Source organism: Danio rerio, chromosome 14, assembly GCF_049306965.1.
Source record: "Danio rerio strain Tuebingen ecotype United States chromosome 14, GRCz12tu, whole genome shotgun sequence".
Classification (NCBI taxonomy): domain Eukaryota; kingdom Metazoa; phylum Chordata; class Actinopteri; order Cypriniformes; family Danionidae; genus Danio; species Danio rerio.
This window is the reverse complement of record NC_133189.1, coordinates 39,802,066-39,828,386: the sequence shown is the minus strand read 5'-3', so window position 1 is coordinate 39,828,386 and position 26,321 is coordinate 39,802,066. Positions and strand designations below refer to the sequence as shown.

At 33.5% G+C, this 26,321-nt stretch overlaps 1 protein-coding gene across 23 annotated transcripts in view; it reads right to left on the bottom strand.

Moving 5' to 3' along the window:
* Positions 1-26,321, bottom strand: part of ebf1a (EBF transcription factor 1a) — a 237,335-nt gene that overhangs the window by 22,985 nt on the left and 188,029 nt on the right. For all 23 annotated transcript variants that reach the window (XR_012389558.1, XR_012389559.1, XM_073921504.1 and 20 more), the window contains 2 exon segments: positions 21,090-21,178; positions 2,267-2,332 (listed from right to left, as the gene is read on the bottom strand). Coding sequence is in view for 21 of the 23 variants with exons in the window: in XM_073921504.1 (XP_073777605.1) it covers positions 2,267-2,332; positions 21,090-21,178 (155 nt within the window). In the remaining 2 variants the exon portion in view is untranslated.

Sequence of the window (26,321 nt, the reverse complement as noted above, 5' to 3'; positions counted from 1 at the left end):
ATACATTTTCTGAAATAAAATAATTAATTATAGTTAATATAATATTTTAAAACATTTTTCAAAATAATATAGTACTATTAGTAGTAATTATTTTTGCTAATTAAATAAATTAACAAATATCATTACTAATATTAATGAACCTATTAATTATTAGAAATATTTTTTTCTGTGCTTCAAACATTAAACAAATAAATTAAATAAATTAAATTATAACAAAAAATAAATTAAATTAATAATTTTGTTATACAATATATTATTATATAACATATAATAATAATAATGACAATAAACAAATATTATTATTAGAAATATATTTTTTTTGTACTTCAAACAATTAATTTAAACAATTAATTAAATAAATTAAATTATAAATAAAAAATAGTAAATTTTAATAAATAATTTTGTTATACAATATATATATATATATATATATATATATATATATATATATATATATATATATATATATATATATATATATATATATATATATGTATTTAATAATAAGTAATTATAACATGTAATTTTTTGTTTGTTGTTAAATAGTCGCATATGGAAAAGCCTATAACAATAAATATGAATATAATTACTAGAATTTGAAAAATAAATTAATTAATAAATATAGTAATGTAAATATAGTAATGTCATGTAAAATTGTAATATAATAATAACAACAATAATAATAATAATAATAATAATAATAAACAAATATTAATTATTAGAAATATTGTTTTTTTTGTGCTTCAAAAGTTTAAATAATTAATAAAACAAATTAATAAATTAGAAATACAAATAATTAATTCAAATAATAAATTCTAATAAAAAATATGTTATACAATATATTATTATATAACTTATAATAATAACAATAAATTATTATTATTATTTTTATTATTTTATGTTATATAATAATATATTACATTTTTACATGACATTACTATATTTACATTACTATATTTATTAATTAATTTATTTTATAAATTCTAGTGATTATATTCACATTTATTGTTTGGCAAGTGTTTACTTTAGGTTTTTCCATATGCCACTATTTAAAAACAAACAAATAATTGCATATTATTTTACTACAGCACATAATTATTTTGCCATTTAATTTAAAGAAATAAAAATGAAACCTATGTATCTGCAGCCTATAAGTTAGCCAATAAACCAGCCTGATCTCACAAGAAAACGTAAGTATTTTACGTTTTGCCAGTTTAGTGGCTAATTCGTACGAATTCGTACGAGTTCAGTCGTACGAAATGGTACGATTTTAAAAAGGAGGCGTGGCACCTGACCCCACCCCTAACCCCAACCGTCATTGGGGGAAAAGCAAATCGTACTAAATTATACGAATGAGATCGTACGAATTCATACGAATTAGCCACTAAATGAAAAAGTTACGAATTGCCGTGAGATTGTGTTGAATAAACACACCTTCTCAAACACGACCATGTACCTAAGAAGTTCTATACATTATAGATATTCAAGAACAAATTGCAGAAATGTCATGTCATTAAAGATTTAATATTTAAGTTTTATCTGCCAGATAAAGTGCAAGAACACTAATTTAGAGGGTTGAAAGAAGGGGGGCTGCACATTTTGGTGGAACTTGAACATGTCATAATTCATCCTCATAAAGATGACAGGGCCGTGTGGAGGCTCCTGAGAGAGAGCTCTTTGAGTGGGTTGATGACTGGAGTCATGCTCCATCCACTGCCCAGCCTAAATAATTCAGCATCACTGCACTCATGCTCAGCTCTGCAATCGATAAGCATATGCCCTCACTCGCAGTTCATAACTGATCTAACATTGAAGATGCCCTTGTGGTCCTTCAAACCAATGAGAAAGAGAGAGCTTTGGTGGAATCACATTGAGGGATTTATGTGGAGGAAATATGTTAGGGAATATTAGAGGCCTTAAAGGTTTAATATGGCTCCAACCGAGAACAAATGCTTTTCTGGGATGCTCAATTAAACAAGTTAAGTGTGGAATATGGCATTATTTACACTGATCTCAACACAATAAGTGTCTTTCACTAAAGTGTCTTGCCTGATAGGAGGCACAGCAAGATCATTTAAAGTATTTGCTTTTTTATATGCAATTTTATAATTCAAGTTTCAGTACTATTAAATAGTTATGCGTTTCCAGTCATTTATAAAAAGGGATAGTGAATTTAAAACACACTGTATGCCCAAATTAATTTAGAACTACTGTCTAGAAACAATCTATGCACAAAACTCTTGTATAGATGTTCTGTGAATCTCACCTGATTATTGTGTGGCATCCCATATAGAGCCTCCACCAGGTCTGCAGCCCTCTTCAGAATCACCTCCTGTAAGACAGGAAGACTTTAGCTTTCAAGCTCTAAATGCACAAAACATAAATTTGAAAATGGATTTACAAGACAACAGATGATTAAAACAGACAATATACATTATGTTATCTTACAGACAAGATACCTTACTTAAAACAATTATTTTTCAGAAGACAAGTTTAACACCATGTAATTGTTTTTGAAACATTTAGAGCAAGGAAACTTTTACAGTATGTCTGATAATATTTTTTCTTCTGGTGAAAGTCTTATTTGTTTTATTTCGGCTGGAATACAAGCAGTTTTTCATTTTTTAAAAACATTTTGAGGACAAAATTATTAGCCCTTTTAAGCTTTACATTTTTTTGATAGTCTACAGAACAAACCATTGTTATACAATGACTTGCCTAATTACCCTAACCTGCCTAGTTAACCTAATTAACCTAGTTTAGCCTTTCAATGTCACTGTAAGCTGTATTAAAGTGTTTTGAAAAATATCTAGTCAAATATTATTTACTGTCATCATGGCAAAGATAAAATAAATCAGGTATTAGAAATGAGTTATTAAAACTATTATGTTTAGAAATGTGTTGATAAAATATTTATTTTCCGTTAAACAGAAATTGGGAAAAAATAATATATATATATTTTATTTATTTATTTATTTTTTGATGGGTTGCGGCTGGAAGGGCATCCGCTGCATAAAAATTTGCTGGATGAGTTGGTGGTTCATTCCGTTGTGGCGACCCCGGATTAATAAAGAGACTAAGCCGACAAGTAAATGAATATATATATATATATATATATATATATATATATATATATATATATATATATATATATATATATATATATATATATATATATAAAATATAAATATATATTTATATTTTTATATATATATATATATATATATATATATATATATATATATAAATATAAATATATATATATATATATATATATATATATATATATATATAATACAAACAATAATTAATATTAATCATGTCAAAAATTTAAATGATTAAAAAAACTAATTACTACAATTTACGTATTAAATAAATAGAGCACATATACAGGGTCCACCCAATGCAGTACAACTGAGATGTACAACACAATATCATAGTTCTCTATCTGTTTACAATAAATATTTAAATGACCACACGGTGTGCTCCATGCTGTAACTAGTCATCAAGGCTGAAATCCATTTTGATTGATTTTGATTGATTTCTAGTTCCTTGTGTCACTTGTGACGAGTACAAAGAAACTTACAGTACAATTACTACAGCAGCAGTCTCTTTGGAACAATATCAGGTTAAGTGTTTTGCTAAAGGGCACAATGCAAAAAGGGATCTTCAGTTCATAGATCGCCCACGACAGGGTTTGAACACGTGACCTTTGAATAGCTAGCCGGTAGCCTTGACCATCATTTACGTCTCGGAAAACAGCCTCTGTATTTCATCTAGTTCTTCCTATCAACAGCACCGCCACCATTTCCATGTATAATACATGAACACAAACACATTTAACTCGAAAACATGCATGTTAGCACATGCAAACGACCACTCCGCGGGCGGCATGAGCTCCACTATCGCTATTTTCCTTCCAGGTAATCGACTTCCATAACCCGAAAACCTATTTATTACCATCCTTTTCACACATTAAACATTTATTTACAGTGTTCTTTACACTGTGTATTCATTTCCTTTCTTACAAGCCCTCTTCTTTGCTTTTTTTTTTTTAAACCCCGAAGCTCCAGTGGAACCCTTTTTAAAAGTTAATGTGCTGGTGCTGAGGAAATAAGCTCGCAGTGCGACAACCAGAAAATTGTTCTCACCCTCGGCGTGTAACCCTCACTGCGAACAAGCCCCCGAGCATGTGTGCCTGCCTGCCAGCCGACATATTGCCTTTCAATCAGCCCCCTCCGCCTCCACCCGGCCGCCCCAGACGCAACACACAGACACGAACATGACGAGGGGGTCAGCAAAGCAATAAAGATTTTTAGTGCGCTGTCCAAGGTGCTAAATTCACTCAATAATGGGAGCTCTGGCACTGCGTTAACCCCTCGTTAGGGGTGCTTCGCGGGGGAGGCGCCCGTCTCCGCTCACCCAAGCTCGGGTTGGGTGATTGAGAGAAGCGCGGGAGCCTGGGGAGGCCTAAAGTGGTGCTTTAGTATGGATGTGTGACTCTCTTCTCCTTTACCCTCTTGTTGGCGGGATGGAGGAAGAACATAAGGGATGGGAAGCATTAGTCCATGGCTCGGTCCCCTGCTGCACCGGCACTGTGTCATTTATCCAGTCCTTCGTTCTCTCTCTCTCCCCCTCTTTCACACTCGCTCTCCTTTGTTCTCATCCTTACCTATCGATCTCCTGTCATTAGGATATTGGGGAGGGGGGATCTGTTGAGAGGGCAAATCCAATAAGGAAGGGGCCAAAAGTTTGCACAGATAAACAAATAAATGCTATTAGCACAGGCCGTGTGTGGTGGCCCTGTGTCTGGAAGCAGAGCCCATTTCCTGGGCGAGTAGCAGGGCTTCCAGTAAGGGCAGAGCAGGGAGCCAGGAGCGGTAAACAGGAAAGAAACCTGATCTTGGATCTGTGCTGTGTCTGAATTGCTGTCTATCAGTCAGAGCCATCATAACCAGTGCTTTATCCTACCTCCCCCTGCTTCTACATGAGCTATGAGGACCCGCTCTGCGTTTTGACCCATTCCGAGAGTCTTTAGCAGCACCCTGACAGGTGTTTTCCCAGCCTTGTTTTCCATCAACGTGAAAGCTGAGACGTGTATATACATTCATAGTAGTGGTATAAATGCGAATGTGTCCAAGCAAACAACCCCAGGCGTAGTGTTTGGAAGAAAATAATACCAAATAGCCCAGAGCGCAGCACCGTTAGGACCAGCCTCCGCATTAATGTGTGCCGGACATTGAATCTGTTCCTGTGTGTAAATTATGGTGGCTGGTAATATGATATACATTCATTAGGAAGGGGACTGCTGAAAAAATGAAATAAGGCCCGGGTCACATCTGGAATGTTAAGGCAATGGCGTCTGCACATTTACAAGGAAGCCAGGCCTGTAAAAACATGACAAATTTATTCCTGTGCTTGTTCATTTGCAATTTTATCATCTCCTAATGTTCTATTAGAGCAGTAATACCAGCGGGGTCACCGCCGTCGCTCATGCGGAACGGAGCCGAGTGATGATGTCATACTTCCTGCTCTGCTTGTCTGACCTCATGGACTGCTGGTCTTGTGGAGGTTCTGGTTTTAATAGCTCAGTCGAGGTCCCACACACTAGATACAGAGCAGTCACAAACTAATTTATATATTAGTATTTATAATATATGTGCATTATGCAGTTTATACAGTTATAAGGCTAACTGGTTCAAATATAAGCAGATTAATTACATGATATGCAAGATATAAAATAAATAAATAAATAAATAAATAAATAAATAAATAAATAAATAAATAAATACAGTTGAAATCAGAATTTTTAAACCCCCTTTGATTTTTTTCTCTTTTTTAAATATTTCTCAAATGATGTTTAACAAAGTAAGGACATTTTCACAGTATGTCTTTCTGGAGAAAGTCTTATTTGTTTTATTTCGGCTAAAAAAAAAGTAGTTTTAATTTTTTTTAAAAAAAACAATTAAAAGGTCAAATTATTAGCTCCTTTAAGCTATTTCTTTCTCTAAAGAACAATCCATCATTATCAATAAATTGCCTAATTACCCTACCCTGCCTGGTTGAACTAATTAACCTAGTTTAGCCTTTAAATGTTACTTTAAGCTGTATAGAAGTGTCTTGAAACATATCTAGTCAAATATTATTTACTGTCAGCATGGCAAAGATAAAACAAATCAGTTATTAGAAATGCGTTACTAAAACTATTATGTTTAGAAATGTTTAGAAAAATCTTCTTTCCGTTAAACAGATATTAGGGAAAAAATAAACAGGTGTTAATAATTCACAGGGGTTTATAATTCTGACTTCAACTGTAAATAAATAAAACATTGCATTAAAAGTAGCAGACAAAAAACAAAAAAATAAAAAAGAAATAAATAAATGAATAATATATATATATATATATATATATATATATATATATATATATATATATATATATATATATTAATATATATAATTAGGTTTATATAATTAGGTTTAGACGTTTTATGTGATATGTGATGATAAGGTTATAAGCTGGTAAATAAAATAACTTTTTTTCAAAAATGTCACTTTAGACAATTCTTAGATTTTCTTTTGCATTTTCTTTTTGCGCCAAAACCTGCTAAATCCACTAGCTAAAAATCACTAAAGATGTTTAGAAACCAAACATAATACACATTACACAAACCACCTAAAATAAAACACACAAATCTGTCAAGTAAGTGATGGTTCTTTCCCTTGTGGTAATCTTTGATAAACCAGAGACTAAGCAGAAGGAAAATAAATTAATAAAATCTGTTAAGTAAGTGCATTAATCAATAACATTACAAATGAAAATAATTCTAAACAATCTGTTGTCATTCTTGTTAGTTGGGATTTAGATGTAATGTAAGTAGAGGAATGTAAACATTGCAAACATTGTAAACTAAGCTTGTTAGATTTAAATCTAAATTTAAAGAACGGCATGTTAACTTCGTCTTTCGTAAGATGCAGTTGCTGTTTAATGTAAAGTAAATTGGACTCATTCAAAGTATCACAAAAAACATTATGAAATCATGCTACACTTCTGACTGTACAGTGTGTTTTCTTTTTCTCATAATGCACAGAGTTTTGAGGAAAGGGACGTTTTCATTTTCCATTCACTGACAGACAGACAGGCTAATCCAGCTCATCCAGTTCATCAAACTCCATCTTTTAAAATCGAAACCGAAATCGATTTGCGCCTTCTGATTGGTTCTCAGAACATAGCGGCTTTGCTGTCAAAGGCAAGTGGCGTTTAGAGACTTTTGCAAACAAACTGTTATTTCTGAATGTGCTAATCCTGGCATTTAGATGATTTGAAGAAAAAACATTTGTGGAAGATGCACTACGTGCCTAAAGCATTCACTCAATCTCAATGTCGTTTAGCGACTGGCGTTGGAACTCGCGTTGGAACACTTCATAATATATATCTATTCAGTGATACTATATTTCAGTATCTCTGAATATGTAATTAAAAAAAAAGAAAATCAAAATCAAACATGGGGTTACGACAACCCAGCATTTTTAAAGTGGACTTTTTAATTTTATTAATTAGATAATTATACATTAAAAAATATTTGACAGCCATAATGCACAATAAATAAATAAATAAATAAATACTAATTACTAAATAAATGCAAAACCAGCCCTAGTGGCATCGCATCTGTGCAAGCTAACCACGCAAAACCTCATGCCTCTTTCTGTTTGCAATTACTGCGAATGCTTGGCTCAGACAGAGACCACACCATGTGTAATGTCATGCTGTTCGTATCCACCAAGGTTGCAATCCATTTTGATGAATGAGGGCTATCAAATAGTGAGTCTTTCCCTATCCTGACAATAATCTAATCTTCAGTTTCAAACACACCATTTGTTGCTGATGTAAGAGATAAGATACTCTAACCATGAGTCAATAAATCTGTGAGGGTTCCCAGAACAATGCGTCAGATTTTAATCTGATAGAAAGTGTCTTACGGTAATAAACGCGTGGCATCCTTATTTAGCTATGGGGTAGCATATAAATGATGTTATGTACACTATAAAACAATGTTGGGATTTGTATTGGGACAACATGAATGAATTAAGTTAACTTAATATTTTTACGAATTTAAGTGGATTGAACATAAAACAATTAAGTTGTCCCAAAATAAAACTTTGTAATTGTGTTGTTTCAGCTCATTTTAAATAAGTAGTTTGATAAAACAAAACAGCAAACATTATTTGAGTGCACACTGTAAATGCTGCGTTCCACACAATCCATTTGTATTGGGACAACATGAAGGAATTAAGTTCACTTGTTAGTTCTTACAAATTTAAGTGGATCAAACATAAAGCAATTAAGTTGTCACAACGAAATCTTAAGAATTGTGTTGTTAAAGTTCATTTTAAATGAGTTGTTGAATCCACCAGCAAACAATATTACTGTAAATGCTGCATTCCACACAATCGATTTTTGTTGGGACAATATGAAGGAATTAAGTTAACTTATTAATTTTTCCTAATTTAAGTAGATTGAACATAAAACAATTAAGGTGTACCAACAAAATCTCAAGAATTGTGTTGTTTCAGATCATTTTAAATGAGTAGTTTGATTAAACAGCAAACAATATTTGAGTGCACACTGTAAATGCTGCGCTCCTAACAATAAGTTTGTGTTGGAACAATATGAAGGAATTAAGTTAACGTGTTAGATTTTACGACTTTAAGTGGATTGAACATAAAACAATTAAGTTGTCCTAACAAAATCTCAAAAATTGTGTAGTTTTAGTTCATTTTAAATAAATAGTTTGATCAAACAGCAAACATTATTTGAGTGCACACTGTAAATGCTGTGTTCCACACAATTTATTTGTATTGGGACAACATAAAGGAATTCGGTTAACTTATTAGTTTGTACAACTTTAAGAGGATTAAGGATAACATAAAACAATTAAGTTGTCTTGACGAAATCTCTGTCTTGACGTTTCAGCTCATTTAAATTAAGTAGTTTGAACAAGTGTCACAAGTTTTTATTTTTAAACGCGACTTCCTAAATTAAGTTGAGCTAGTTTTTAAGACACACATGGTCTGTCACACAGAATGTGTATTAATCACCTTTGCGTGAGGTAAAGTGTATTTTATGCAAGAGTGCACTGAGTGAAAGTGGTCAGGACGAAGTAGAGCAGAATGTCCATTCCATGTGTATGAGCACAGCTGATGCACAGTGCTTTGACTTTCGCAGATTTCAATTTGCTTGCTTTGTGGAATGCATTGCTTACCACGGTGGCTTATCCACTGCGCTTATCTAACGCAAAATCAAATATCCCCAGTCTTTCCCAATCTCTCCTCCCTCCCCCGTGTCTTCCTTCCATCAATATCTGCCCATCATAAATATCAGTCACTGTGCTCTTTAACTAATGTGACTTCATTGCATAATTCATATTCTCTCCGGGCCTCAAAGGTTACTCTGTGAAAGTCAATAATAACCTGTCTGTCCACATCTGCACAGTACGACAGGGGAGAGCAGCTCCCAAAATTAGCAGAGAACTAGTCTGGATCGCATGACATGCAATGAGGACAATTTTTAAAAAGGAAAGTTCTGCTACAGATTAGTGATTTCCAACTGAAACACATCACGGGTTAAGTTTGGCTAGATCCTTATTCAGATTTTTCATAGTGGTCTTATGGATTTTCCAGCAAACGCGCTGCACTGTTACCCAGAAGCAAAAGATTTTTTCCTGGAAGCACAGATTGAATTGTGGACGCTGTGGAGGAAGCCAAGGGGGATCAGGTGGATGTGAAGTGACAGGGAAAATGTGGGAAACAACACTGACAGAGGAGATGGAGAGAGACCAAACAAGGCCACAGCCTAGATGTGCTAAAAATGGGCCAGGTGCATTGTTTTTCTCTTTTACATCAGACCATCTGCATGCTTTCAATTATTTATGTTTAAACAAATGCCCTATCTAAAAAATATGTGTAATATGTACTATGAGTGGAATATACACATATTATATAAAATACATGTATGTATTTATATGTATGTACATATAAATGCATCGTATGTCAGAATACTAGATTTTTATTTTATGCTAAAAATCACTAAAATCTTAAGTAAAGATCATCTTAGTTATTGTTGTTCATTACATTCAGTAAATATATAAAACTGTATTTTTTGGTTAGTAATCTGCATTAATAACAATTCAATCTGCAAAACTTTAAAGGTGATTGTCTCAAATTATCCTTACAAACCAAACATCAATGGACATCTTATTTATTCAGCTTTCAGATAATGAATCTCCAAAAAAATTACAATTATGACTGTTTATGTGATGGCGACACTGTGGCGCAGTGATTAGCACGATCGCCTCACAGCAAGAAGGTCACAGGTTTGAGCCTCGGCTGGGTCAGTTAGCATTACTGTGTGGAGTTTGCATGTTCTACCCAGTTCGTGTGTGTTTCCTCCGAGTGCTCTGGTTTCCCCCACAAGTCCAAAGACATGTGCTATAGGTCAATTGGGTAAACAAAATTGCCCGTAGTGTATGTCTGTTTCCCAGTGACTGGTTGTTGCTGGAAGGACATCCGCTACGTAAAACATATGCTGGATAAGTTGGCGGTTCATTCTGCTGTGGCGACCTCAGATTATTAAAGGGATTAAGCCAAAAAGAAAATGAATGAATTAATGAATGATTAATGAATGGTTATGTGATCCTTGGTTACAAATATGTACTTCTACAGAATATTTTAATTATTCACATTTGCAAATACAATAAAGGTTATGACATTATTGCCCAGTCTTAATGCACCATTCAATTTTATGACTTAATTAAAACTATAAAATATCATAATTATAATAATAAAAAACAGCAAAACAGTGGTGCCATTTAATGACCTATAAACACCCCATAAAATAATAAATATAAAGGAAATAAAATATGTTTAAATTATCACATAGAATTAAATATAATTATACAATTGAATAATTATATAATTACAATTTACTTAATTATACTTTATTTACCTTTTTTATTATCATTATAGTAGAGGGGCTAATAATTTTGACCTTAAAATAGTTTTTAAAACATTAAAAACTGCTTTTATTCTAGCTGGAAAAAAAAACAAATAAGACTTTCTCCAGAAGAAAAAATATTATCAGACATACTGTGAAAATTTCCTTGCTCTGTCCTTGCTCATACTAGACTGTATGTATACTGTGTATATTTTAATTTATTTATTTGTGCTTGTGCGTGTGGGTCTGTGTGTGTTTGTGTGTGTAAACACTCATTGCTTAAAGTAACACACATGAACAAATTGTTATTATAAAAGGCTCTAGATATGATAATTCATTTTCCAAAAATATTGCCTCAAAAAAAAAAAAAAAAAAAAGAAATGGAAAAAAGCATCTTGTTGAACTATTGCTGCGTAATAAATTTGCTGGGCTGGATTACATAGTAGCGCGCTTGTTCAAGGACTGAGAGAAACAAGTTAACCTGCCGTGTTCCACACTTGGCCCTCACCTGTGATTGAGTCCAGCAGTTTAGAGAAGTGCCGTCAACAAACTGTTATTGCCTCAATAAAGGGCAAAATCAATAGTGCTGAAATGAGTGGCTGGGCGCAGCAGCCGACGCTCTTAATATCTCAGTGAGAGAGGAGGAGGAGGAGGAGGAGGGACAGATGGAAAGAACCAGAGAGATGTGTCTTGCACAGGTAGAAATTGGGATAAAATCCATCTGCTAACACCAGCCTTGTGTGGACAACCAGCCGGACATGTATAGGTACAGCAAGAAATTATTTCTCATTTAGCCTTCCCGTGTTCACCAGCTTAACGCCCTCTTTATGCCTTGGCTGCCTCTTCCCCCTTGTGGTGACTCAATTATTGTTGGGCGAGCAGTAATAAAGTGAGGGCTGCGGTGCCTTCGATCGGCTGACCTGTGAGAAGGCAGAACCGGACAGCTGACTTCACCATGATGGATCACCCTGCTCTCTCTCTCTCTCTCTCTCTCTCTCTCTCTCTCTCTCTCTCTCTCTCTCTCTCTGTGTGTGTGTTTCTTTTGTTCTCCATCTCTCTCGCTCTCTCTATCACTCTCTCTGCCAAGCTGTCAAGGCCTGGGACTAAAGCTGTACATGTTAGTGTGTTGTTGAACAGTTTGGGCTATTGTTTTGCCTTTGATTTGCATTCTCTGAAGATGAACTTTAACTTATTTGGCGTATAATGAATGAATGTTGCCTCTATTGTTGATGTGTGTGCACTACAGAGAGCTATAGGTGGGATGCAGATGTAAAAAGCTATTGTACATTCATTTATTACATAGAGAAACATAGCATGAGCTATGACAATGTTAGGGGACAGAATGTGCCTCTGTAAAAGACATAAGAGGTCCTATATGTAAACAATTGAATGGGGTCAGCAATGATATTGTACTCTTTGTAAATTGGGTCACCTTTATGCCTACAACTTTAGATATATATTTTAAATATAGTTTAAATCCATGGTTAGCCAACTAAGGTCGCAAGTTGCGTTGTTACAAACATAGTTCATTAATTTGGCGTTTCCCAAATCCATCGTTTCAATGAACATTCGCAAACTGCATCACAAACTTGTAAACTTGCAACAACACCTCTCGAGCTGTAGTTAGAAGAATAGTTCCTGGTTGTGTTATATTTCCAGCTATCCCCCTATGCCATATTCCTTTCAAACCTTCCAACATTTAACCTTGGAATGATTTAAAAAATAAATAAAAAAGCCTTTAAGTCATCTCTCTTAGGTGTAATTTGCTTTCCCAGTGTTTTTTTTACAGTTCAGTTTTAGAAATATTCATATTGACAATTGTGTTCCCTTTGCAGTGCACTTTGAAAACAATTATGCCTTTTTGAACGCAGCTGTGGCTCATGATGATAGCTATAGGTGACTATTATTTACAAGTAGAATTTACGTTACGCCTCCAAAGATTGTGAAAACAAAAATACATAGCATACAGTAATGGTTTTAATTTATAGTAGGTTATTTATTAAGAAATGTATCAGTACTGTATATGACATGGGCCTGTTGGGTAAAACATTTCTGCAGTGGCTTGAATGAGTCAAACTGTAAAAGTCGACCTACAATAAATAAAATAAAATAAAAAAATAAACAAGATCCTACTTAATAATAATAAAATAATAATAACAATTATTAAATAGAATAGAATATGAAACATTCTCAAAAGTATTTGTAAAGGAAACATAGGCCCTAACTGTGCAGTTTACATATAGTTCAATTAATATGGAAAATGAGAGCATGTTTTTACCAAAACTAATATAGATTTTTTTTAAATGCATGTGCGTGTAAAACAATATAATTTGCACAAAACAAAATGGGTTTTTCTTTAAAGACGTGGTTACTCCACCTCATTTTACGCTATAACTAAAGTAGATCAAACGATAGTTCTGCAACAGAGAAACTACAGGTTTTGGGAAACACTCGTTCCTACATCGTTCTTTTCCCAAATGATGCATCGCACTATGAAAGTTCAGCCGCGAGTTAGGTCGTTGTTTGGGAAACGCACCCCAGGAATGTGTAATCTGACCGGAAAAGCATTGCAAACTTTGCATTGCAAACAGTACAATTGCGAAAAATTATTTCAATTTAAAGTCATTGTTTTCTATGAAAATATAAGGAAACCTAATTAATTTCTGGGATTTAAAGTACAATTTTCAGCATCATTTTACTCACATGATCATTCAGAAAGTAATCTATGCTGATTTGAGGATCAAGAAACATTTTGTAAAAACATTAAAATATTACCAATACAAATTCATTCATTCATTCATGCATTCATTCTTATTAGGTAAAACTAATGTATTTTTACACACAAAAATTATTTACTTAATATTTTTGTATTACGGTAATAGTTCATATTTTAAAAAATAAATATTGTTAATGACATTATATTACGCTAATGATTTTATCTTATAATTATCTTGAGTGAAATAGGATTAAAAAACAGCGTTTTATGATTTAAATGATGTATACAGGGTTTATGCAGGTTTCATCACGTCAAATTTAAGACTTTTTAAGACCCTTTTAAGCAGGGTACGTATTATAAGTTTTCTAAGGGTCAAGTTCTGTAATATGCCTCAGTAAACCAAATTTAGATATTTTATTCAATTACATCTAATTTATTAATCAAACTTGATATAATGTTTTCAGTGGATTGAGGGCTATTATCTCTTTGCAATAAAAAACCTAAAAAAAATAAATAAAAGGTTTTATTGAGATGTATTGTTGGTGATTGAATAGATGTCGGGCTGACTGTGTAGCTTTTACCTGGACAAAGCAAAATTAAGACATGTTTAAAATGATTAAAGACCAACATTTTAGTGAATTTAAGACTTTTTAAGGTCTGAAATCTAGGTTTTGAAATTTAAGACATTTTAAGACCGAGCGGACACCTTGGTATAACATTTGCTTAAACTTTTTAAATCCACCATTGGAGTAAAACATCTCATAAATCTCATAAATTTCATTGCACCGGAAACAAGACATAATATTTGTCATTTTAATATCTGTCATTTGTTTAAGTGGAGAAAAAATACATAAAGTGACAAATACAAGCACGGTTGAAAAAGTGTGCACATCCTTCAGTATCCTAATATAACCAAACCAGCATGTAACAGCTTCCTCAGGGACGTCTCCTGCACCTGACCTGCAGAGATCTCACCGAGCAGTTTTTGCCTACCTGTTTTATTCAGCAACCCTAATAGACTGAGGCTGCTCGCTTGTGTGCCATTCCACCCTATTCATTAAAAGGTAAGGAATCAGTTAAAAATACGGGCGGCCGTTAAGCGGACTCTCTGGGGAGTATAACCACAAGCGTATTCTGATCTGCCTCCCTAATGCTGAAAACAGTGGAAAAGATGTGACAAGTGACCCCGGCCATGACCCACCTAATGCATTCAGCTTCATCAACAGTCCAGGAAAATGAGTCCAAATCAAGCCAAGGTTAAGACTATACAGAGAGCAAACACGCTGGCCCAGATTCGCTGAAAATTACCAGACTGTTTTAAAACAGCAGACAGAGAAAAATAATCATCTTGGGGGCACATTTACGTTTTCCTCCTGCAGTGGAGTCATTTTTTTTTCTGACTGACAAGCAAACGACAGAAACAGGTTTTCTAAATCTTACATGCGACTGTCTTTATGAATGGATCGTTTACATTTTTGACTTTTTCACTCTAAAACAAGATTAACAGTTTTTTTTAACTCATTCTTACTTATTATAAACTTCTAATTTGTTGAAGTGCTGTACAAAACCTAAAAAAATAATAATTTGAAAGACCACATGGAAATTCTCAATGTCTCTGTATTTACGATCAGCAAATCAATTATAAGGTACAATTACGATTATCAGTTTGACGATAGTTAACAAGGAAAATCAGGGTATCTTCCGTCCATTCCATATTATTTTCAAACAAAAAAAGAGGAAAACTAAGAAAAGAAAATTTTTCAGTTTTTCTTTTGCTCACAAAAAAAGGGATAAACGACTTTAAAATTCATGATACACATGAATTCTCATGATACTCATGTGACATCACCCTCAAAGCAATATATATATATATATATATATATCCAGCAAACAAATATTAAGATGAACTAAGCAATAAAAAACACAAAGTAAACAAAATTAATTATTATAAATATTATTATTACTACCCTATTATTATTGTTAATATTATACAGTAGCTCTAAAACAATCATGGAAACCAGGTGCCGCTCGGAAATGGTTATCTTTGCTCAGCATCAGGTGCACATTTATTTTATTTTATTTTATTTTATTTTATTTTATTTTATTTTATTTTATTTTATTTTATTTTATTTTTTATTATTTATCTTTTTGCCTTAGTCCCTTTATATTCTTCCTTTTATTATTATTATTATTATTATTATTGTTGTTGTTGTTGTTGTTGTTGTTGTTATTATATAGGCCTTGCTAAGAAGCAATCATGCAAACTAGGTTCGGCTCAGAAATGTCTATCTTTGCTCAGCATCAGGTGCACAGCAGCAAGACGTTTTTCAGCAAACTATGACCTTATTCTAATGACAAATGTCTAATAATACTGCTAATTTATGTTTTCATACACAATGAATGTAAGCCTGCTGACTGAACAAATATGGAATGGATGGAAGATACACTGATTGAGGAATAAAAATAATTGTAATTAGTTATTCTGCCCAACAGTCACAAATATTAACATTGTACTGAAATCAATTCAGAAAATCTAGTTACACTAATGATTGTGTAGAAATTACATGAAAATAATTGACCTGTTTGTTTTTTTCTTGAAGATATAACTTTATATTTTTATTAACACTTTTGCTTAAAGATAGTACAAAAAATAACCAAAACCTGCACTCTCAGAAATAAAGGTACAGAAGCTGTCACTGGGGCACCAGTCAAAAGGTACCAATTTGTACCTGAAGGGTCAATAATGGTACCTCAAAGGTATTTTTTAGGTACAAGTGAGACTAATATGTACTTTTGAGGTATCACTGTGCAAGACTTGGGTACAAATATATATCTTTTGAAAAGGTACTGCCCCAGTGACAGCTCTGTACCTTTATTTATGAGAATGTGTATTTTTTGCTGACATAACTTTAACTGCACAATAATTCTAACTGGATTCTGATTTAATCCTCAATGAATGATTTTGAACAGTCTAGATGTGTTTTAATGTATTATTTCTCATTTGTTCATTGTCAAATGTCAGCACACACATTGTTAAGATAACAATTATGACATTATTATACATTATAAATATTACACACCCCATACCGAAGGAACCCTCAAAATGCTATTTCGAATGTAAGGCAGTTTCTATTTCCATGTATTTGTATATGATCTGTCATTATACAGGCATATTTATATCTCCATCAGTGACATCGATGAGCCAGTAATGTAATCGTCCCCATCAGCGTTTAGAGGGACAAGTAGAAACACATGTCCTTTAGTGGGTCAACAGCACTGTGAGCTTGTGTGTGTGTGTGTGTGTGTGTGTGTGTGTGTGTGTGTGTGTGTGTGTGTGTGTGTGTGTGTGTGTGTGTGTGTGTGCGCGTTTGTGTGCAGTGGTTGGGTGGTTTATGAATACACAAATTTGTAAAATGGCATGAGTATCACCTAAGTGTTACAATAATAAGGACATATCCTGTGTCCTCATAGTTTAAACACATACGATTAAACTTAATATAGTCTTTTGATTTTTAACATTTGCCCCACATTTGTTGTGAGTGTTGGGTTTAGGAGTAGTGTTAACGTATGGCAATGTAATAAGCATTTTTTTACACTATACAACACTTTATGCCAATGGAGAGGGGGGTCATAAACCACCAAAACTAACAGTATGTGTGTGTGTGTCTAAGTGGCAGTACAGGGTTTAGACTGTGGGACTGTAGAGGAAGGTATTCAGACAATGTCCATGTGGTTCATTAGGGACTGAGATCAAACGCCACTGCCCTCTTTAGCCCCACTGACAGGAGACAGAGGATCTGTCCTCTCCTCACCAGCTGGAGAACGACACTAACACGAGGGATGAGTGAGCGACTTAAGGAGGAAAATGAAAGGAGGAACAGAGATGGAAGAAGGGGGCTGTTATATGAGAAATCCTTAACAGACTGGATAAAATCCACATCTAAACTAAAAAGGAAAAAAAAATTAAGCAAAACAAATAAAGAAAAAATCAAACAAACAAAATACAACATTTTTCTAAAATTGTTCGTGACAAACTATAGATTACATAGCAAGAACAGGTATAGTGTAACGTATATTATAACGTTTGGACACTTTTTAAATGATATTAAAATATATATTTTTATGACAATGATATTTAGTGTGATATAATAATAATAATAATAATAATAATAATAATAGCAACAACAACAACAACAACATTATTAATATTATTATTATTATATCAATAAAAGTTAAAATATTTAAATAAAAACAAACAAAAATGTGCAAACATTTTGGTTTCATGAGAAAAAATGAAACCAAATTACTAATACTTTAAATTAAAATGAAAACTAAAAACTTCTGAACAAACTAATAAAATTATTATGACATATAATATTCTATATTATTTACTGTATGTATATATATATATATATATATATATATATATATATATATATATATATATATATATATATATATATATATATATATATATATATATATATATATTTATATACAGTTATATACAGTTTTATAACACAATCCTACAGTTTCCCTAAAAATAAAAAATAACACTGCACGCTTTAATTTTGCCCCAAAGCTCATGGCCTATTTATTCACAGAGAGCCTGCAAAATGTTAACTCTGATATCACAAAGACACGGATATCACTTCCTGTCAAATGAGCCACTAAATCACTAACAATTTGAGTTAACTATATGCATCTGTTGTTGCCGGTTCATTCTGCTGTGGTGACCCCTTATAAATCAGGAACTAAGCCGAAGAAAGTGAGTCTACTGTATGTATCTGTGATAAACTGTTTAGTTATTTAAATATAGCTTATACTAAAAGTAATAAAACAAATAAAAGTGAATGGCAATAACTAAATCAATATAAGCAACACTACATGTATTACTGCTGTCTGTATCATACAAATCTAAATGATACTAAAACACTGCCATGTGGTGCAGGTCAGATGAGATTACATTGTAACCACTGGGCCACCAACTCTACATTTCCCTGATTCCTCTAGATTGGCTTTGGTTTGATGCCACATTCGTTGACCCCCTGCTCTAATTTGATGTGTTTAAGGTGTAATGGATCGGGAGGAGGCTCACGGGTCATGAATACTGATGGCCCAGCTTTGATACAGAGGACTGCTAACAGCACAAGGTCAGTCGTGAGCGTGAGCAGGACCAGCCAGCCATAATTACTCTCTTTTTTTTTTTTTTTTTTTACACTATTAAGTGGTGTTGCTGGAGCGGGGCTCTGGGGTATAGGACACGCACAACAAGATAAAGTAATGTTTATTTATCCCTCCCAAAGGATCCATTTACTTGGCCTGCCTCTCCTTAAGAACCGCCACATGGAGAGAGAAATAAACACCCAACTGGGTCCACAACTAGGCTCTTTTCACTGAGAAAACCCAACACAAACACATGGAGGGACTGAATATATAGTATGCAATTGCTGAACTGAAGAAGTCTGTGATGAATGGATTAAATAACCATATATTTTAGCTAAGAATATTGGAGCAGTATGTTTATGTTGGTGGCAACACGGTGGTGCAGTGGGTAGCGCTGTCACCTCACAGCAAGAAGGTCGCTAGTTGGGTCAGTTGGCATTTCTGTGTGGAGTTTGCATGTTCTCCATGTGTTCGCGTTGGTTTTTTCCGGGTGCTCTGGTTTCCCCCACAGTCCAAAGACATGTGCTGTAGGTGAATTAGGTAAGCTAAATTGTCCGTAGTGTATGTCCTGGTTCTCCAGGTTGGGGGTTAAGCGTCAGGCTAACAACCAACCTCATCAAAAAGTACATGTTATGAAACACCAATATGGTGCTGCTAAATATCAACTTCAATATTAAAGGCAGTAAGTAAGTATGTTTATGTTTTTTTTAATAATAATTATGTTGTTTATGTTGGTAATAAAATAAAAGGTCACCTTTAAGCATGTTTAAGAATGTAAAGTATTTTTAGTTAAACAGAATATTTAAAATATCTGAATTAGACAGACAATTTGGGAATTGAGTAAATTGTAAAAAATGGGAGATCATTCATTCATTCATTTTCTTGTCGGCTTTGTCCCTTTATTAATCCGGGATTGCCACAGCGGAATGAACCGCCAACTTATCCAGCAAGTTTTTACGCAGCGGATGCCCTTCCAGCCACAACCCATCTCTGGGAAAAAAATGGGAGATCAATGTATCATAATTGATTTAACAGTGCTTAAATACCAGTTAAAGCAATAGTTCACCTCAAAATATGAAAATTGCCTATTATTTTTATTTTAACCAGGCCATCCAAGTTGTATTTAACCTTTATTCAAACTATGATCCCTGTATATCCTTAAATAAAATGTCAATAGCTATGTTTCCACCCACTTTTAAAAAAAAAGCTTAATGGAAATGCCAAGATGTGCATACATTTTAAAAATGTGCATTAAAATCTAAGTAGGATAAACTATTGTTATCAGCCAAGAACAAATGTGCATAAACTACAATAGAAACACATTTAGCAAATGAATTCCAGCATGCGCATTAAAAAAGTCATGTGATTTTGTTTTACTAGATCATGTGATAACAAAAAAGGGACAGCAAACTAGTGGACCTACCACATTGTAAAACATCTGAAAGGTTATTTCGGTCATTCTAAAATCTGTTAACCAAAGTGGTTTGGTATTATTATTACCCTGCTAAGATCATTCTCGCATCTCAAAAAGCCACATGCATTCATTGAGTTTTGTCTTCATCTTATAAGGCACAAATAATTAATTATATAAGAAAAAAGGCACTTTAGCAGTTTATCAGGAAGGGACAATTTGTTCTCTGTAGTGTTGTAAATTCAAACCTTTCAATTGAAAATAAGCAGAAATTCAAACCGTTTCCCTGATGAGGTTTGACGGATGCCAAATTAGCTAAATAAATTACTAAATGGCCAAATAATCCCTGCCATGATCATAACTTCATTCACCACCGGGAGGCGGTATAATTACTCTCATAGTAGAATTTTGCTTTTACAATCCAAAATAAATAATTCAACATAAAAAAGCTGCAGCCTTTGAGAGTGTGAACTGTGAAGTGTCCAACATTCTACACTTCATTTTACCCGTTGAATAAGTGCATCATCTGGGTATTTAAAGTGCGCTTATTCTTATTAGAGCTTTTAGTGTGAATGCCCTATACACTACTTATACTACAAAATGGTGTAAAACAGTGCATAAGTATGCAATTTGGGACACACCTATGGACTCATTGGATGGAAACAACAGTTTCTTCAAAAGACGCTCTTTGGAATAACGCACTAATGAATGGTTGACAATTCTCAAAATTAGTATTAAATTAGATCAATACTGACTTTGCGTTAAACAATAGCACAATAGTTACGTCATGTAAGAGAGCTGACCTTTGGTAAGCGCTCAGGGTCGCCCGGGTGTCTAGGGATCACCTTCTGTAGCCGCTGGAAACCGTAGTCAATAGTGGGTTCATTCAGTGCTGCAGGAAAGAGAAAATTCAAGCATGTTACCGCAGGGAAATTCAACACCCATCTGCAATTACCATTACAAAGAAATGTATATAAAACATAAGTGTCATTTCCTTCAGACCTCAGTGCAGTTCCAAAAAACACAAAGCAGAAAGCAATAAAATGATAACTAAAGTATCGAATATTATGTTTCCTAACTAGCTGCCAAAATATCTGTCTCAATTCCCACTATGCTTTAGCAGTTTGCAACCACAAGGCACCGCTTTATGAATAAAACAACACTTGAGCAGTTTGTGTGAATGGATCCTGTCTATTTTTGCAGCCGGTGCAAAGGCACAACCTTCATGGACAGCTTCGCAAAGTGGTTGTGAGCAATGAGATTTGTGAAAGATTCAACTCCGATGCAAACGCTGTAGTTTAACTGTAATCAAACCCTCGCTTGTGTGTCAGGCAAAATAAACCAGGTTCAGTACACGCTACATTCAACTGACAGCGTTTGTGGTGCAATCTTGAATAACGTAAATCATTAGTATTAATTATTACTGTTATTAACACTTGTGATTATATAGGCCTTTCTTCTAATTTTAATAGTATTTACTTTTAAATCCCATCATATTAAGTTTAAATCTTGCAATTCTGACTATGACAAATCACAATCCTTTTTTTTGTATTTTTATACTTTATACTATATATATATATATATATATATATATATATATATATATATATATATATATATATATATATATATATATATATATATATATATATATATATATATATACATACACACACACACAAATATATATGTGTATATAACCGGCCACTTTATTAGGTACACCTGTCCAACTGCTTTTTAACGCAAATTTCTAATCACATGGTAGCAACTCAATGCATTTAGGCATGTAGACATGGTGAAGATGATCAGCTGCAGTTCAAACCGAGCATCAGAATGGGTAAAAATGTGATTTAAGGGACTTTAAACGTGGTATGGTTGCTGGTGTCAGACGGGCTGGTCTAAGTCTTCAGAAACTGCTGAATCTACTGGGATTTTCACACACAACCATCTCTAGGATTTACAGAAAATGGTCCGAAAAAGAGAAAATATCCAGTGATTGACAGTTCTGTGAGCACAAATGACTTGTTGATGCCAAAGGTCAGAGGAGAATGGCCAGAAAAAAAATGAGCTGATAGAAAGGCAACAGAAACTCAAATAACCACTTGTTACTACTAAGGTATGCAGAAGAGCATCTCTGACGCACAACACATCAAACCTTGAGTCGGATGGGCTACAGCAGCAGAAGACCACACTGGGTGCAACTCCTGTCAGCTGAGAACAGGAAACTGAGGCTAAAGTTTGCACATGCTCACCAAAATTGGACAATGGAAGAATGGAAAAACCTTGCCTGGTCTGATGAGTCTCGATTTCTGCTGTGATATTCAGATGGTAGTCAGAACTTTGCATCAACAACATGAAAGCATGGATCCATCCTGCCTTGTATCAATGGTTCAGGCTGTTGGTGGTGGTAGTGTAATGGTGTGGGGGATATTTTCTTGGCACACTTTAGGCCAATTAGTACCAACTGAGCATCATGTTAATGCCACGGCCTACCTGAGTATTGTTTCCGAACATATTCATCCCTTTATGACCACAGTGTACCAATCTTCTGATTGTTATTCCAGCAGGATAACACACCAATAAAGCGTGAATCATCTCATACTGGTTTCTTGAACATGATCTAACCTGGTACTAGTAAGGTGTACCTAATAAAGTGGCCGGTGATGGTCATTTTTTTAACGGAGCAAGGATATTTTAACAGTATGTCCTATAAAATTTTTTCTTCCGGAGAAAGTCTAATCTGTTTTAGTTTGACTCTAACAAAGGCAGTTTTTTAAAAAATGTTTAAGGTCAATATTATTAGCCTCTTCAATGATTTATTATTTTGTGATTGGCTACAGAACAATTGTTCAAAATAATGTTAAACCCAATTCCTTCAAAAACATACACATAAAGCATCAGCAAAACATAATTTTGAAGCAATTTCTAACAGAGACTGACACAGATCTCGTGATGACCAGAAGCAGCCAATTCATTTAATCTACAATCACGATTAAGATCAACACAAAACCAAAGGCGCCTTTTCAAATTTGCTCTGTCCTCAAACAAACTCCAACAACAAACAATGCAGGATTCAACCTCGTCCTCTGTTATGTATACATAAGCAGCACTTAATCTGTAAAACAAATCTATAGAGCTCTGTTATGAGCAAATAATTCAATTAAAGTTTTCATTTCTGCAGAGCGGCACCTCCCACTCCTCGGAGGCCCAGAGACAGCTTCACGAACGCTCGCAATAAGATAATATTGAAAAAGCAACCCGATCTGTGTGATAGGCCCAAACATCCTGCACGGGTGGACCACATGGTGCTTGGCCTGATGTTTTTCTAACCTCCCAGGCCTGAGTGGGACTTTCACACTGAGACAATGGGTCTTTCTGCAGCACCAGCCCACTGAGCTTGTTTGTGTGTTTATCTGTTGTGGTGCTAAACTCCAGCCCTCAGGGGCACATTCACATACAGAGCCCTTCTGTGGTTCGCTGAGAGAGAGTAAGAGATATACAGAGAGATATACGCACGTCAGCCCAGACGCCTGCTATTTGATATGCAGCATACAGTATAGTGGCCCCAAAAGTATTTGGTTATTTAAGATACTGTATGGTTAAAAATGTATGAATATCTATGCATTAAATAACAAATATTAAAACCACATCCTGTCAAAATAATTTAGACCTTATATCATGAATGCTATTTCCCTAGGGTCATTTTTAAGGCGATTTGAATAAGTATGTATTGTTGTTATATATACAGTATATTATTACATATACAATGAATTTAAGAACTGCAATACTAAAATTGTTAGTTAAGCAAAAACAAAACAAATAAATAAATAAATAAATAAATAAATAAATAAATAAATAAATAAAAATTTAATATATAATTAAAAATAAAAATGAAAATGTAATAAACATGTAAAAAATAAAATAAAAAATAAAAAATATCTAAAAATAAAAATAAATACATAAATAAATAATAAAATATAATTAAATATAATTTAATTAAATTTAAATTTAATAAACATGTATAAAAATAAATAAAATAAAACAAGAAATAAATTAAATTATATAATTAAATTAAATACAAAAGAAATGTAAAAATGTATAAAATAAAATAAAAAATAATAAAATCTAAAAATAAATGAATAAAAAATATAATTAAGATAAATTAAATAAAAATGAAAATGTAATAAAAATGTATAACAATAAAATACAAAATAAAATAAAATACAAAATATAATAATAAATAAATAGATAAATAATAAAATAAATAAAACTATAATTAAATACAAATAAATATGTAATAAACATGTATAAAATAAAATACAATATAAAATATACAAATAAATAAATAAATGTATAATCAATATAAATAAATAATAAAATAAAAATATGATTAAATTAAATCAAATAAAAATAAAAATTTAATAAAAAGGTATCAAATAAAATATAGAATAAAATAAAACATTAAATATAAAATTAAATAATAAATACATCAATAAACATTAAGATAAAATATAGTTAAATTAAATAAAATAAAGATGAAAATAAAAATGGAATAAACATGTATAAAATAAAATAAAATAGATCAATTCTTTGAGGGACTGACACCAAGCTTATTGATTGTCATTTTAAAAATTAAATAATAAACTTTTTGTACATTTTTTATTCTCATAAAAATATGTGCAATATATGACAATTAAAAGGTCACTAAAATGGTAGTTTGTTTATAAATAAGGCCCATATTTCAGACTGCATTCACACTGACACTGACTATTATACAGATAGAAGCAATAGTTGAATATAAAATATCCCTTGTAAGAAGGAGGCCAAAATTTGACTAATATTCAACCACTGTAATAAAATAATTTGGGTATGCAACATTAGATACCCAAGAGTCTAACAACAGTTGTTCACTCTTTACACACACACTTCCCCCTCTCTTCTTCGCTCTCAATAGACTGACCGCTTTTCTTTAGCCTGAAGCGTCAAATCTCGAACACAACAGAGGAGGGGCAGCAAAAAATAGCAATTGAGAACTTGCGTCCCCTGGCCCTCAGTTAATTGTCCTTCTTAAGATAGGGGTAAGAAAAAAAGCCCCTCTCTCTTCCGGCCTCCCTTCTGTTTGCCCTGTAGGCCGCAGCCTGGACGTTTCCTGAGGGAGTTCGCCCAGCGCCCCTCAGCTCCACAGCTGAGAGGACAGACTGTGGGCAGCCTCTGAGTGCAGTGGAGTGGATTCAGATGGCCACAGGCCCAGACAGAACCAGACCCCTGGAGCCCAAAACACAAGCTGTGCCCAGCCTGGCCCTCCTCCACCAAGGGAACAGGGGCAGCTCTGACTGTACATCAATGCCTCTCGATACAACATCCAGCAGCAGGTGGGATTTACAGCTTTATAGGAACATACAAACTCTGGTCTGGTTTCCACATGAAGCCAGAATCATGCATTGAAAAGAAAGACGTTACTTGTGAAGAGGTAGGCACCAATCCCAACCAATGCATGTTTACTTTTACAATAAGACATAACTTTATTAAACAAGAGGTTGACATTGGCTAATAACAGCAAACTTCATGCAGGGCTCAATGACTCTCTGATTGAGATCTAGAATTAATATGCATTTACTGTATTTGATCAAAGAAATAAAATAAAAAGAGAAATGTTGTGACGTATTTTTACATTTGAAAACAACAATTAATAGTTTAAATATGCACTCTAAAAGGATGGGTTGACTCAACATTGGGTCAAATATGAACTATCTTGGTTCAGTTTTTCAGTTAAACGTAAATGACACTTGGGTTTGTTCATATTTGAATCTATATCCATCCATCCATCCATCCATTCATCATCCATCTATATAGGCATCCATCAGTCCGTCCATCCATCTATCTATATCCATCCATCCATAAATCCGTCCATCTGTCCGTCCATCCATCCATCCATCCATCCATCCATCCATCCATCCATCCATCCATCCATCCATCTATCTATCTATCTATCTATCTATCTATCTATCTATCTATCTATCTATCTATCTATCTAT